At 42.2% G+C, this 13,606-nt stretch overlaps 2 protein-coding genes across 2 annotated transcripts; one reads left to right on the top strand and one right to left on the bottom strand.

Annotated features, from left to right (window-relative positions):
• The first annotated feature begins 499 nt into the window (after positions 1-499).
• On the top strand, positions 500-8,054 carry LOC4336316 (trafficking protein particle complex II-specific subunit 120 homolog). The gene is made up of 10 exons (NM_001419641.1): positions 500-979; positions 1,667-1,867; positions 1,972-2,154; positions 2,604-2,713; positions 2,946-3,005; positions 3,249-3,540; positions 4,469-4,716; positions 4,904-5,778; positions 6,475-7,434; positions 7,654-8,054. The coding sequence occupies exons 1-10, from the start codon at positions 566-568 to the stop codon at positions 7,872-7,874; spliced, it is 3,564 nt and encodes a 1,187-aa protein (NP_001406570.1). The 5' UTR covers positions 500-565; the 3' UTR covers positions 7,875-8,054.
• Positions 8,055-9,652: 1,598 nt separating this feature from the next.
• On the bottom strand, positions 9,653-11,904 carry LOC4336317 (40S ribosomal protein S11). Its single transcript, NM_001419644.1, has 6 exons — positions 11,806-11,904; positions 11,371-11,411; positions 11,183-11,283; positions 10,397-10,541; positions 10,219-10,308; positions 9,653-10,027 (listed from the first exon to the last, which is right to left on the bottom strand). The coding sequence occupies exons 1-6, from the start codon at positions 11,815-11,817 to the stop codon at positions 9,934-9,936; spliced, it is 483 nt and encodes a 160-aa protein (NP_001406573.1). The 5' UTR covers positions 11,818-11,904; the 3' UTR covers positions 9,653-9,933.
• Positions 11,905-13,606: the final 1,702 nt, after the last annotated feature.

Raw genomic sequence — 13,606 nt, forward strand, 5'->3', positions numbered from 1 at the left:
TCCTTTGTATAATGCAATGTAGAAAAGTGAGTATTCTTTGATTGTTGTACTGAACAATAGCTCTTTTAGCTACACTGTGCATTTTTTTTTGCCTCTGGAAGTAAAACTATGAAGGGGTCTGCAGTTCATCAGTGTTAACTGCAGCAGTGCAGCATTGTAAAAGGTGGAATAATTAATTATTTGCCACTCTTACGAGTGGTGCTAAATGATTTACCACTGGACCCACATATAATAGACACATGAGGGTCCACATGTTATAGACAGCGAGTGGCAAATAATTAATTACCAAATCTTAAGGGTGGCCAAAAGTTAAATGTCTCGGAAAAGGTTGTTTCTCTCCCTGATAGGCCTATAATGTATCTGCCTCGTTAAGGCCCGTTTTTCTCAGGCTAGGCCTGGCCCAATAGCCGGCCCATGCTACCATCCACGAGTTAGATCGAGCGCAGCAGCAGAAGGATCCCTTCCCATTTCCTCCACCTTCCTCCTCCTCGACTGACTCCCACCTTCGTCAGATCTGCCATTACCGAAGCCGAGCAGGCGAGGCGAGGCGAGGCGAGCGGACGCCATGGAGCCCGGCGTGAGCATCGAGTCCGGGTCGGCGATCCGCGTGGCGGTGCTGCCGGTGGGCGGGCCGATCTCGCCGGCGCGCCTCCGCGACTACGCGGCGCTGGTGGCGCGGCACGCGCGCGTCGACCTCGCCTCGCTGCGGCCCTACTACTCGGAGCACCAGAAGAGCCCCTTCGCGCACCAGCCGTGGGGCGGCGGCTGCCTCCGCCTCAAGTTCGTGCTCGGCGGCTGCGTGCCCTCGCCGTGGGAGGACTTCCAGTCCTCCCGCAAGGTGCTCGCCGTCGTCGGCATCTGCCACCTCCCGTCCTCCCCCGATCTCGGCCGCGTCGCCGCCGACTTCGTCGACGCCGCGCGCTCCTACCCCTCCGCGCTCGCCAGCCGCTGCTTCGCCTTCTGCCCCACCGACGCGCAGGTACCTTTTGCTACCGCTGCTGCTGCTGCTGCTGCTGCTGCGTCTCTTCCCAAACCTCTGGATCACGTGGTTGTTTTGGTAGTGCGCGGCTCAGCAACCACTCGTGAATTGAGTTGGCCATTTGGTTGTGGAGTTGCTATACTGAATACGTGTACCTATGGCTTGCGCATTGGGTAGAACCTGGCAGCTTCAGAGTGTTCCGATGCTTGTTACTTTCGGGTGAGATCTGAGTATCTGACCTCTCGATCATGCAATCCACGCTGAACTAATACACTGATTCTATTGCTTGAGAGTTGGCGATTTTGCATCACAGCAGCTGGTCTCGTGGTGTTAATTCAGCCATCTATGTGTTGTTTTAGTTGATGACTAGGCTGTGCTCAGTTTTCTTGTGATGCATTCCGCTAGCATTTCTATCCTTAAACTAATGTGTACTTGTTTATATCATCATATGCCAGTCTTTCTTGCATAATCATATTAAACTTCACCAAATCTTGTATCTACATTCCTTGTGTAAGGAACTAGGGAAGGTCATGATTTACTACGCACCAAGCTTCTATGTAGTGTTGCTATGTTGATGGATTATATTCATAGCTCTTGCCCCAACGTTCTGATGCCAGCCTTGATGAATTGTTTATTTGATCACTCCATGATCTGATGTGATTATTATTTGCATTGTTTGTTCTGTAGCTGGTGCAGAAAAAGAGGGATAATATTATTATGTTCCCTCCTTCTGATCAACAATCGTTGGAACTTCATATGCTCACGATGATCCAAGACCTTTCTGCTTCGCTGTTGATGGAGTTTGAGAAATGGGTCTTACGTGCAGAATCAACGGGAACTATTCTAAAGACTCCTTTGGATTCACAATCCAGTCTTGGCTCAGAGGAGGTTCGTACTTTAGGTGTTCCGAGTATTTTGACTAGTGTATGTTGATGACATAATAGTACAACATTTATTGATTATATGAGATAATATGCTTCCACATTTTCTAGGTGATTAAGGCTAAAAAAAGAAGGCTGGGTCGTGCGCAAAAGATAATTGGAGATTATTGCTTGTTGGCTGGATCACCTGCTGATGCGAATGCACATTATGCCACTGCAATAGAGCTTGCAAGATTAACAGGAGATGTTTTCTGGCATGCTGGAGCCCTTGAGGGTAGTGTCTGTGCATTAGTGGTAAGCATTTGTATGCCTTATTAAGCTTTGGGATTGAAAGCATTCCTTGTATCAGATCATACTGCATGATAGCTGTAATGTTATACACTGCATATTCAGTATGATAGCTGTCATGCTTATACACTGCATCTTCAGTGTTACTTGACATAAGATATCTAGATCTAATGTGAGAAACACTGCACTTGAAATTTCCACCAGACCCCACTTTAACCCCACCCAAATTTTCTTTGGGTCTAGATTCTCCAATGTCTGAAACTTTTATAATGTTTAACTCCAAACAACATATTTCGAGGACTTGTTAAATCATTGAGAAAGGGATCCAACAATTACATTTCCATTTCTTTCCAATATGCTGAGAAGTGAAAACTGGTTCATTCTCGCTTCTTTTCCTCACCTGGTTAGAACATTCCCATGACAAGGTTTGGCGATAATTTTATGCTTATAATCAGGTTGATAGGATGGCCGAAAGTGACCCTGTTTTGGAGGACGAAGTGAAGTTTCGTTATTACACCATTATCCAGCTATACAGAAGAGCAACTTTACAAGACAATGCTCAAAGGTATTGAATTTGTCATGTCATTCCTTCACATAATGATTGCTTTACCCTTTTACATGCTCAAAAGTATGTCACGAGGCACAAATGAAAGAATTGAATTATTTTTATCCCTTTTGTTTTTTCTTCTTAGCTTTGCTGAAAACTGGATAGAGGATTGCACTCCCTGAAATTTTTACTTGGTGAATTTACTTAATAAACTAATATGTCATTTGCACTTGTTCTTTTTCTTCCTTAGAGTTTCACCAGTCAGCTTTGAGCTTGAAGCTGCATTGAAGCTGGCAAGATATTTGTGCAGGTGAGTCTCCCTATTATTATATGAGCAGCACTTGGTTAGCCAGGTTCTTTGTGCTATATTAACAATTGATTTCTATAGAATGAAAATCCCAATATCTCCTTTGGTGCTTGAGTAGATTCTTATGCTTCTTTAGTTATAATTATTTGACTGGAAAAACTAGGGTGGAATGGGGGTCTGAGATTGTTGAAAGTATACTTTACTTAGGTTTGTTTTGTCCATTGAATTTTGCTCTTTCTTTATAAGGCGGCAATGTGCCAAGGAGGTGTCAGATTTACTAATGGGCGCTGCCGATGGTGCCAAGGCTCTGATTGATGCCAGTGATCGCTTGATACTCTATATTGAAATCGCGAGACTTTTTGGTACACTTGGTTATAAACGCAAGGCGGCCTTTTTTTCAAGACAAGTTGCGCAATTGTATCTCCAGCAGGATAATGCATATGCTGCTATGAGTGCTATGCAGGTCCTAACCACAACTACAACTGCATACCATGTTCAAAGCAGGAAGACCAGCAAAATGGATCATGGTTTGCTCAAGGTGAGATTTTGAGAGCTTGCAGCATTGAGAATTATTTCCATTATTCAGAATACTGCACCATATTCATATGTTCTCCTCAACTTCTCCAAACATGCCTCGCATTTTATCAACTTGGATACTGCTTTACTCAGTGAAATCATGCCATCATCAAAATGTGCTTTCTTTTTATGCTGGAAATTTCACGGAAATAAACTTTGCTATGCTAGTCACGAGTTAACTGCACAACATTTTGCCTTTTATTCATCTTTATATATTAGTACTCCCTCCGTCTCATTTTAAGTGCAACCATGAGTTTCCATGCCCAAATTTGATCGTCCGTCTTATTTGATTTTTTTTATAATTAGTATTTTTATTGTTATAAGATGATAAAACATGAATCGTACTTTACGCGTGACTTATGTTTTTAATTTTTTTCAAAAAATTTTGAAATAAGACTGACAATCAAAGTTGGGCACGGAAAATCATGGCTGCACTTAAAATAGGACGGAGAGAGTAGTTGCTTTCCTTTTATTTCTGTTGATGTGGTGAGCAGGGTAGAATAAATGTCGTTGACAAGAAATATAACTCAATTTAAGCATTTTAGGACGGGTATCAATGGTTAAGAAAGATACATGAACCCCAATGCAAACTGTATTAATCATGTTAGTAAACATTCCTGCTTTATTAAAGAGCATGTGAGCACTTTGCCAGCATATATTTTTTATTTTATGGTGCTCATCTTGTTATACCAGAAATGATCATTCAGATATCATTCGTTTAATCACACAAAGGACGAGCGTAATTATTATATTGACAAATTGGTGTTGAGTTTATATTTTATTTTACATATAATGATAATGACGTATATTGAATAGTTTTGCATTCATAGCTTTACTGGTTATCCTTATTTGATTCTGGCAATACTGATCCTGGAAAATTGCATCCTCAGTCTGTAGTATCACTATTTGAGTCACAATGGAGTACCCTTCAAATGGTTGTTCTAAGAGAGATACTGATGTCTTCAATCCGGGCTGCGGATCCCTTATCGTCGTGGAGTGCTGCAGCCCGGCTTCTTCGGTCATTTTACCCACTCATCACCCCAGCTGGTCAGAGTGGCTTGGCAAGCTCTCTTTCAAACTCAGCTGATAAGCTTCCATCGGGCACACGTTGTGCCGATCCATGTCTTCCTTTTATCAGGCATGTCAAATTAATGAATACTCTTATTGCTATGTTTGGGGAAACTTAAAATAGATACTGTAGGAGTCCTTTTATTTTGTTGCAAAACTGTAGGAACTACTGTTGAATCAGGAAGAAGATTTTGATCGAGCATGTTTCTTTATTTGTTTTCTGAGTTTTTATTTCTGGTGTCCTTTTTTTAACTCAGGTTGCATTCTTTCCCACTGCACCCTTCACAAAGAGAGATAGTGAAGCGCAATCCAAATAAAAAAGAGTGGTGGACTGGTGGTGGTCCTTCTGGACCTTTTATTTACACACCTTTCACCAAGGGGGGAACATCTGGAACTAGCAAACAAGAGGTAAATTGGATTGTGGGAGAGCCAGTTCAAGTTATGGTAGAGTTAGCAAATCCCTGCAGCTTTGACCTAATTGTTGAGAGCATTTATCTCTCTGTTCATTCTGGAAATTTTGATGCCTTTCCGGTTAGTGTTAATCTTCCACCAAACACTTCCAAATTGGTTCTGTTATCTGGAATTCCAACACAAGTTGGACAAGTATCAATTCCTGGGTGCATTGTTCATTGCTTCGGTGTTATCACAGAACACCTATTCAAAGAGGTCGATTGTCTACTCCTTGGAGCTGCACAAGGGCTTGTTCTTTCTGATCCTTTCAGATGCTGTGGCTCTAGCAAGTTTAAGAGCGTTAACTTTCCAAGCATTTCTGTTGTTCCTCCTCTGCCATTATTAGTTGCCAATGTTGTGGGCGGAGATGGTTCTATTCTTCTATATGAAGGTGAAATCCGTGATGTTTTGATAACACTGACAAATGCTGGAACTGTACCTGTTGAAGAAGCAAATGTTGCATTGTCAGGGAAGAACCAAGATTCTGTTATTTCGATTGCCCATAGCACATGGAAATCTGCACTTCCTATTAAACCTGGTGGAGAAGTGACATTCGCAGTGACTCTCAGAGCCTGGCATCTTAGCCCGACAGATTTGGAAGCAGATGGCAGCAGATCTCCTGCAAACTCAAGGAGGATAGCAAGAGAAGGGAGTAATCCTTTCTTGGATATTCACTATGCTGGTGGGTTCTTGGTGCAACATTCAATTTTATTAGTGCATCGAAGTCACATCAGTTTAACATATTCCCATCCATATGCATCCCTACCAACTGTTTTTATTTATCCTAGATTCAAATGTTTCAGCAAAACACAGTAGGAATTAGCTGTAAGGAATTACCATAGCAGGATAGAAACAGATAGGCAAGTACGAGTAGCTTGTTTACTACTACATCCGTTTCATATTATAGGTTGTTTTGACTTTTTTCCTAGTCAAACCTTTATGTTTGACCTACTTTATAGAAAAATATAGTAATATTTTCAACTCAAAACAAATATGTTATCAAAATATATTCAATGTTACATATAGTGAAACTTATTCGGTGTTGTAAATATTGCTATTTTTTTTATAAACTTAGTAAAACTTAAAGAAGTTAGACTAGGAAAAAAGTCAAAGCGAATTATAATATGAAATGGAGGGAGTATGTGTGTTAAAGCCCCTTGTCAGTTGTTATTTATTCTCTTCGATGATGTTTACAGTATTTCTTTCTCTGAAATGGCGATGCTCACTCTTTAGCCTGTCTTAGAAATGCATAACCAACAACCTTGGCCTTTCTAAGCATAAACAAATGAAATGTGGAGAGTATTCTTTTTTAATGATCAGTTAGGCTGTCTACAGTCTTGAGGAATGAGGACTGAATTTCGACTTTCTGCCATTACAGGTCCTTCAGGGAACTCTGAGAGCAATGATGTTTCTCTCCCACCTGGAAGACGTCTGGTTGTTCCGTTGAATATTTGTGTTGTACAGGGCATGCGACTTGTAAGAGCACGCCTGTTGTCCATGGAATTACCTGCCCGGTTTACTGATGCTCACTTAAGATCTGTCAGTAGCAAGGACAATCTAAGCAATGGCAGTGATGCGATTCGTAATGACATTAGCTTATTGAAGATTGATCCTTATAAAGGAAGCTGGGACCTCCGTCTTCTGGAACTTGAGCTGTTTAATCCTACTGATGTTGTTTTCGATGTTGATGTCTCAGTTCATCTCGATGGCACAAGTGTCGAGCAAAAAATTCTTCCAGAGGATAAAACGGCCAGTTCGGCTTGCCACAAAACTCGAATTGATCGTGACTACTCTGCTAGAGTTCTCATACCTCTTGAGCACTTCAAATTACCTGTTCTTGACACTTCCTTCTTTGTGAAGGAAAATGGAAGTGATGAACCTCTTGGATCCAGAGCTGCCACGTTAGCAGAAAAGAATGCCAAGGCGGAACTAAATGCTTCAATCAACAACTTGATTTCAAAGATAAAAGTGAAGTGGCATTCTGGGAGAAATAGCTCCGGTGAGCTGAATATTAAAGATGCTATTCAGACAGCATTACAGGCATCTATTATGGACATACTGTTGCCTGATCCGCTGACATTCAGCTTTAGACATGCCAAGGATGGAACAACAGCCAAAACTGACTCTTCGAAGGAGCCTGGTGACGGTTCCAGTCGTTCTGCTGATGAGAGTGTTCTGAGGTGTAAGGATCCTATATTTGCTAATGAAATGACCCATATGGAAGTTCAAATTCGCAATAACACTAAGGAAACTATTCGGATGAACCTAAGCATTTCATGCAAAGATGTTGCTGGAGAGAATTGCTTCGACGAAAATAGCGCAACTGTCCTCTGGGCTGGTAATTTAATGATGACATTATCTTTCCTGCTATCCTTGTCTGTTTTGACATTTTGTTTTCTGAAGGCAGCAAATGATCACGGTTAAGGAAGATCACAATATTTACATTTTGATTAGTTTTTGGCTTTCCATTGAACCAATCCGTTAGGTTACAGTTTGTCATTGCATTCTGCCCTTAATCTGTTCATCTATTTACTCACAAATGTCCTTTTTGGTGCAGGTGTTCTTAGTGACATATATCTGGAGGTTCAACCACTGCAGGAGGTAGTACATCCTTTTTCTATCTACTTCCTGGTCCCCGGAGACTACTCGCTGCAAGCTGCTTCTGTTATAATTGACGCAACCGATGTTCTTCGTGCTCGGGCAAAGGCAGAGTCGCCCGACGAACCTATACTATGCCGTGGATCTCCATTCCATATCCATGTAGTTGGTACAGCTTAGCCGGACTTTCTTGGATTTAGTCTAGAGCGTGCCCTGTATCGTGCGTGAGTTTCGTGACATGTGCAGCTGCGAAGATCATGTAGAATTTTTATGCACATCTGATTTATTTGAGCCGCATGAAGGCTTCCCTGTAACACAGTTGTGTTTTGTACAGTGTAAAAGCATAGTGAAGGTTGTTTCACAGACGCGCGAATTTGCTGGTTCTGGTTTCAGCATCTCGATGTAAATTTTTTCTGTCCTACGAAGAATTCCATACGTATGAGCTCTCATTTCTGCCATTAAGAAATGATGGGGATTTAAAAATTTCGATGCATCAATACAAGTTGAAATCCATCAACCATCGATTGTTACTTTTCATACGCATGGATAGTCATTTCTGCCGTTAAGAAATTGTTGGGGTTTTGAAATTTTGATGCATCAATACACCCATCAACCAGCGATTGTTTAATTTCTTTGCAAACAGTGACAAGGACAATAAGGCAAAGGTCAAGTTGTCAAAGAAGGCTGCATCCCTAGTCTTGTGATCAAATCTTTTATATGCTTCTTTTCAATCTTTTATGTTTCTTGGGCGGAGGTCCTCACTGGCATGCATTTGTTTGTTGCTTGAAGTACAGCCTGGCAATCGCCTTGAAGAGCAGGAGCTTCAAGGGAAGCCTTCGCCGGTGTCTGAGCTACTGAAGGTTTGTGTAGAGGCAGATAAGAATGTTTTCAAATTACTAACCTTGCATACTGCAGTCTTATGTTTTGAAATGGACATGATAAAAGTTACGAAATGCTCTGATTGTCTTGACAAACTTGAGCAGTGGCGAAGTCCTACCCCTTTTTGTCCGTGTGCAATTGCAATTTGTAGCTTGCACAAAACTTTCAATGGGTCGTGCAAGATGATGTGAACTTCTGACATTCCTTTACTTTTGTTTTCATGGTCATAAGTGTGCAGGATTTTATGCCCTCCGCAAGTTGCAAAAGGTAGTTATAGAAATAGAACGAAATGAGGCTCGACTGGAGAAAATCGCTAATGTTGCAAGGGCGGCTCTTACGAGGATGAACAATGGGGAGACACTATCTCAGGAGGAGATGAAATCGTACCTTGAAGAAATTATTCGTTTGGCTAGTATCTAAGGAACTGATCCCAGGATAGTGTAATTTTTCATCACCTCTGTAATACTCCTATGTCATACGATGCGTAATCAAACATTGCAAATTTGCAATCATATGCCCCTCCAGCTAGATATTTGGTTAACTGTTTATTTCTTCAACTCTATAAATTAGTTGTACTTATAACATGATGCATTCTGCTTTAATTCTTTAAAGTAAAATATTCTCGTCATTTGAATTCAGAGAGTACCAGCCTGTAGGACGGCTTAGCTTTGGTAGCACGGTAATCAGGCTTACCAAGCTTACGGAGCCATCGTTTCGCTTATTCGCGGAATAAATGAAACGGCATATTTGCAAACGAAAAATAAGTTGTGAATAAAACTTTTATATACGTGTTCTTGGCAGTCTAGAAGTAAAGGCTGGAAAATAAACTTCGATGAAAAAAACCTCAAAATCGACTCCAAATTTAAGGTTGAAAATTAAAATTTTGACTGATAAACATAAGCATAGCTTTTGCTTCGTGTTCGTATAATGTTTGAACTTTGAAGTGACAGAACGAAACAAACATCCTAATCGTAAGGCACTCGCATAGTATAGCGCTCGTTGTGCCGGTGCCGTTCACAATCACACACGTGCAGGCCATGTACTTCCTAGTCACGATTACTGAAATTATCTCAACCAAATTGGGGAGACGAGCTTTTTTTTTTTTTGATAGATCTTCACATCGTCAAGCATTCTACAAACTATATGTTGATTGAATGGGAAAACGATCAGTACACAGACAGACATGGGCGCAGAAACTTCTTAAGATTTTAAGCTTGACAAGTAAAGTCAAGTCAAATTCCTAGTACAGAAAGGTAAACTCTTGTCTAGTCAAGATGGTAGACACGAGAAAGACATCTAGGTGGCATCAAAATCTCATGATCAAAGCTTTCAGAACCCTGAATATCTCCTCATATACATCTTAAGCGGCTGTGAAAACCTTCTTCCCTGCACCACTCTTTGACCCTGCCGGAATGACCTTCAGCACATTGAACCTCACGGTCTTTGACAGTGGCCTGATATTAAACAGATAGTTGAGTAATTTGTGGATTTCTGGGATGAAGCACACAAAATAACTGTACTTTACTTGGCTAAGATTAGAAAATTCATGCTCAAACATTCAGGTTTGTATTCACTGAGGTACACAACATTCACAGGTCAAAGTGAGCCGTCACAAAAACATTCAAAGGAACATGACAAGCTTTACCTGCACTGGCCAATGATCACGTGATCTCCTTCCTTAACACGGAAGCACGGTGAAATGTGAGCAGGAATATTGGAGTGCCTCTTCTCGTACCTGCATCAGCATCAATAAAATTAATTTTATGAACAAACAGCCCAATGAGGCATTATAGAACTGATACCCAGCAACCAGGTTAACTTGCCTCTGGTACTTCTTGACAAAGTGCAGATAATTCCTCCGAACAATAATGGTCCTGTTCATCTTAGCACTATGACATGTTCCAGCTATGATACGACCCCTAATTGATACAGTACCAGTGAATGGGCATTTCTTGTCAATGTAGGTTCCTGCAAGAAGTAGCAAACTGAGGATATGCAGAAACCTAAGTAGTTTTAACAGAGGAACTCTAGAACCAGGCATCTAAAGATATCTTCCAGGACTAGTAAAATGTCAATAGGAAACAATAATAGGAGTAAAGATGATCTCATAAGTCGTAACTACACAATAAATGGAAATTACCAATACTCTTTAGTTTTAGTGAATGCTAAGCTTCAAGCCTGGCAAGGTGAAAGCATTTGGGCAGCTACTACAAATGTTTTAAGAAACAATCATTCATGCTTGTCTACCAATGAGCACAACAACTATAAATCTGTCTTCTTAACTACAATAGAGGCAAATTGGTCTACAACTAGAGCACACAGGTTAAGACATAAGAACAAGAAAACTGCACTGGGAACTAAGATTTATTGCCTTAATTTGAAAAGAGATTGGCATATTACTGAGCGATCATCAACCAGGGTGGAAGACAAATTCAGAGAGCAGGCAAACCATGCTGCTCCTGTTCAATTGGAAATGTGTACAGATAGAAACAGTAGAATTCAGTGTTGAAATCTAACGCGCAATAACTATATCAACCTGGACAAACCATACAAGCAAAAGATATGTTTAGTTGTTTACAAGCCAAGAATTAACAGGAACATAATCAGACCTTCGATGGCTTCCCTGGGTGTCTTGAACCCAAGGCCAATGTTCTTCCAGAACCTATTCCCGCCCTTGCCAGGCTTCTTCCCCTTGGTGGTTTTCTTAGGACTGGATTCCATAACAGATCATGAGCCACGTACCACAAATACAAAGAAACAGACGCACAAAAATTATGAATAAAGAACTTGCTCTTACCAGAGAAAAACCTTAGGCTGCTTCAAGAATGCCCTCTCAGTCTGCAAAAACAAATGAGCAAAGACGTTTAATTTCTGTTAAACCTACAGCAACTAATAACATAATAGTCCATCTACCAATCCATCTATACAGCGATCAAAATTACCACCAGAAGGTAACAAATTCTAGAGCTTAAACAACTGATACAATCTGTATAATCCACCTAGCCATTTCGCGCTAGCATGCCATTAGAGACTGCGGCATTCCAACAGCTATGCACCAAAATCACAACGCTACGCAGAAAAAAAAAATCACCAACCGGACTGCACCCGCACGCACTAGATCACCTACTACCACAACGCCGCTAACGAAACGAGATCTTAAACACGCATGCAAGAGAAAAACAAACAGGTCACAATTGATAGTTGATACGAGCAACTCGGGAAGGGTTCTCACCTGCTCCGCCATGATCGCCGCGCGAGGAAGAGACGCACTGGCGCGAGACGGCGGCGGCACGGGAGGAGCAGCAGCGGAGAAGAAGAAATTCCCGAGGCTTTAGAACCCTAGCCTTCCCCTGGTTAAATCCGTTCACTCATTACACGGTGGCGTGAGGCGTCCAAGCAGAGTGGGCCGAGATGGGCCTGAAACATCTCGGTGCAGGGCCTCATGCTAACATGGGCCGCAACTTGAGTTGGAAATAAATAAGTTCACTCTAGGTCCCTCATTGACATCAAGTTTGAATTAGGTCGTTAAACTAAACCGCTACCAGATGTAATGCATCCCTCAACTTGTAAAACAGGTGTACTCGAGATCCTATGACAGTATATTGTCTGATTTTAGTTAACGTGACGAGTTAATTGGGATCGATCTGGGTTCCATGCTGACTCAGTCGGGGTGACAGTAGTCAACTTGTCACGTTGGCCAAAATCGGCACTATACTACTCTGGAACATCGAGTATACAATTTTCTACAAAGATGAGAGATCCAAAGTAAACTTATTTCAGTTCGAAATGCATCGCATTGCTGGTTGGCCCATAACTCTTACCGGCCTACTACTATATTTGATGTGGACTCGGTTCTGCACAGCAGGAACGTCGGAATAAGTTCCCTTGTGACCCTTATAAGTGTCGAAATTTAATCCGTGACCATAAACTACAAAACCGGATATCTCGACTCATAAAACAGATATGCTTGTCTACCAATGGGACATAAAGATCTGGCAAGACGACAGCTATTGGCCTACCGCTGCGTGTAGATGGCCGCAGGGTCCAACGAAGTAGCAGAGCAAGCTTGGAATTGAGAAGAAAACATCCCTGCGGTCCAGCAAAGGCGATGTCGCAGGCTTGCTCGCCGCGGATCCTGCTTGGTGCGGCTTGGTCGGATCACCGATGGCGGCTGTTGCTTGCCACCGCCTGGCTAGCGCACCGATGCTGCCGCCGCTTTGACCCTCGCCGCCCGTCGCGGGAGAAAAAGAGAGAGCGGCGAGGAAGAGAAGGAACTGGAGGAAGGAGAGAGAGAAGGGACACGTGAGTCTCACAATTTCTTTTGCGTGTCAATGATAAATCGGTCCCACACATATTTTTAATTCTAAACGCCACCTAAACGCCATGTCAATCCCACGTGTAAAGGAGACCCGGTCAATACCGCTACGTAGGCGTCACGTCAGCAAAACCGTCAAGGGAGTTAAATTGCACCGGTCTTAAGAGTTTAGAGGTCGAGATATTCAGTTTTGTAGTTTAGGCTCACGGATTAGATTTCGATCATTTTTAAGGGTCACTAAGTGAACTTATTCCCCGTAACGTCCCCGGAGTGGGGTGGTGGCCCAAGCCTGTAGTATGTTTTGTCGTACTGTAGCATCTAACACAACTACACAAGGGACAAACAGGTTTAAAAAAAGAAAAAAATATGAAAACACCAGGACAAACATCACCAGCTGCGTCTTTATTGCTCTTGGAATTGTCTCATCTTTTGCATCACGAACCGTTGCATCACCAGCTCCGTGGCAGGGGGATAGTCTAGACATGACATCGTAGTAGTCTGGTTTGCTCTGAGAAGTGAGAACGCATTTTCGCGTCCGGTGCCGGTGGAAACGAATTTAATTCCTCGGCGCACACGAAGAAAAAAGCTACACTCCAGCACGCCAGAGGCAGTAGCAACAAGCCAACAACCGGACAATAACCGGTGCGCGGTGGAGCCTACGGATCGACGACGACGGGTGCGGGAGCGGTGTCGGAATCGGCGAGATTCCAAGAAAGCG

This window comes from Oryza sativa, chromosome 4 (assembly GCF_034140825.1).
Source record: "Oryza sativa Japonica Group chromosome 4, ASM3414082v1".
NCBI lineage: Eukaryota > Viridiplantae > Streptophyta > Magnoliopsida > Poales > Poaceae > Oryza > Oryza sativa.

Bases quoted from the DNA above. Each gene is read 5' to 3' on its own strand.
- LOC4336317 (NM_001419644.1), bottom strand. The intron at 11,284-11,370 runs GTAAGAGCAAGT...TATGGAATCCAG, and splicing joins CAGCCTAAGGTTTTTCTCTG to TCCTAAGAAAACCACCAAGG. The intron at 10,542-11,182 runs GTCTGATTATGT...TACTTCTTGCAG, and splicing joins ACCCAGGGAAGCCATCGAAG to GAACCTACATTGACAAGAAA.
- LOC4336316 (NM_001419641.1), top strand. From the start codon at position 566: ATGGAGCCCGGCGTGAGCATCGAGTCCGGGTCGGCGATCCGCGTGGCG. The intron at 980-1,666 runs GTACCTTTTGCT...TTTGTTCTGTAG, and splicing joins TCTGCCCCACCGACGCGCAG to CTGGTGCAGAAAAAGAGGGA. The intron at 2,155-2,603 runs GTAAGCATTTGT...GCTTATAATCAG, and splicing joins GTAGTGTCTGTGCATTAGTG to GTTGATAGGATGGCCGAAAG.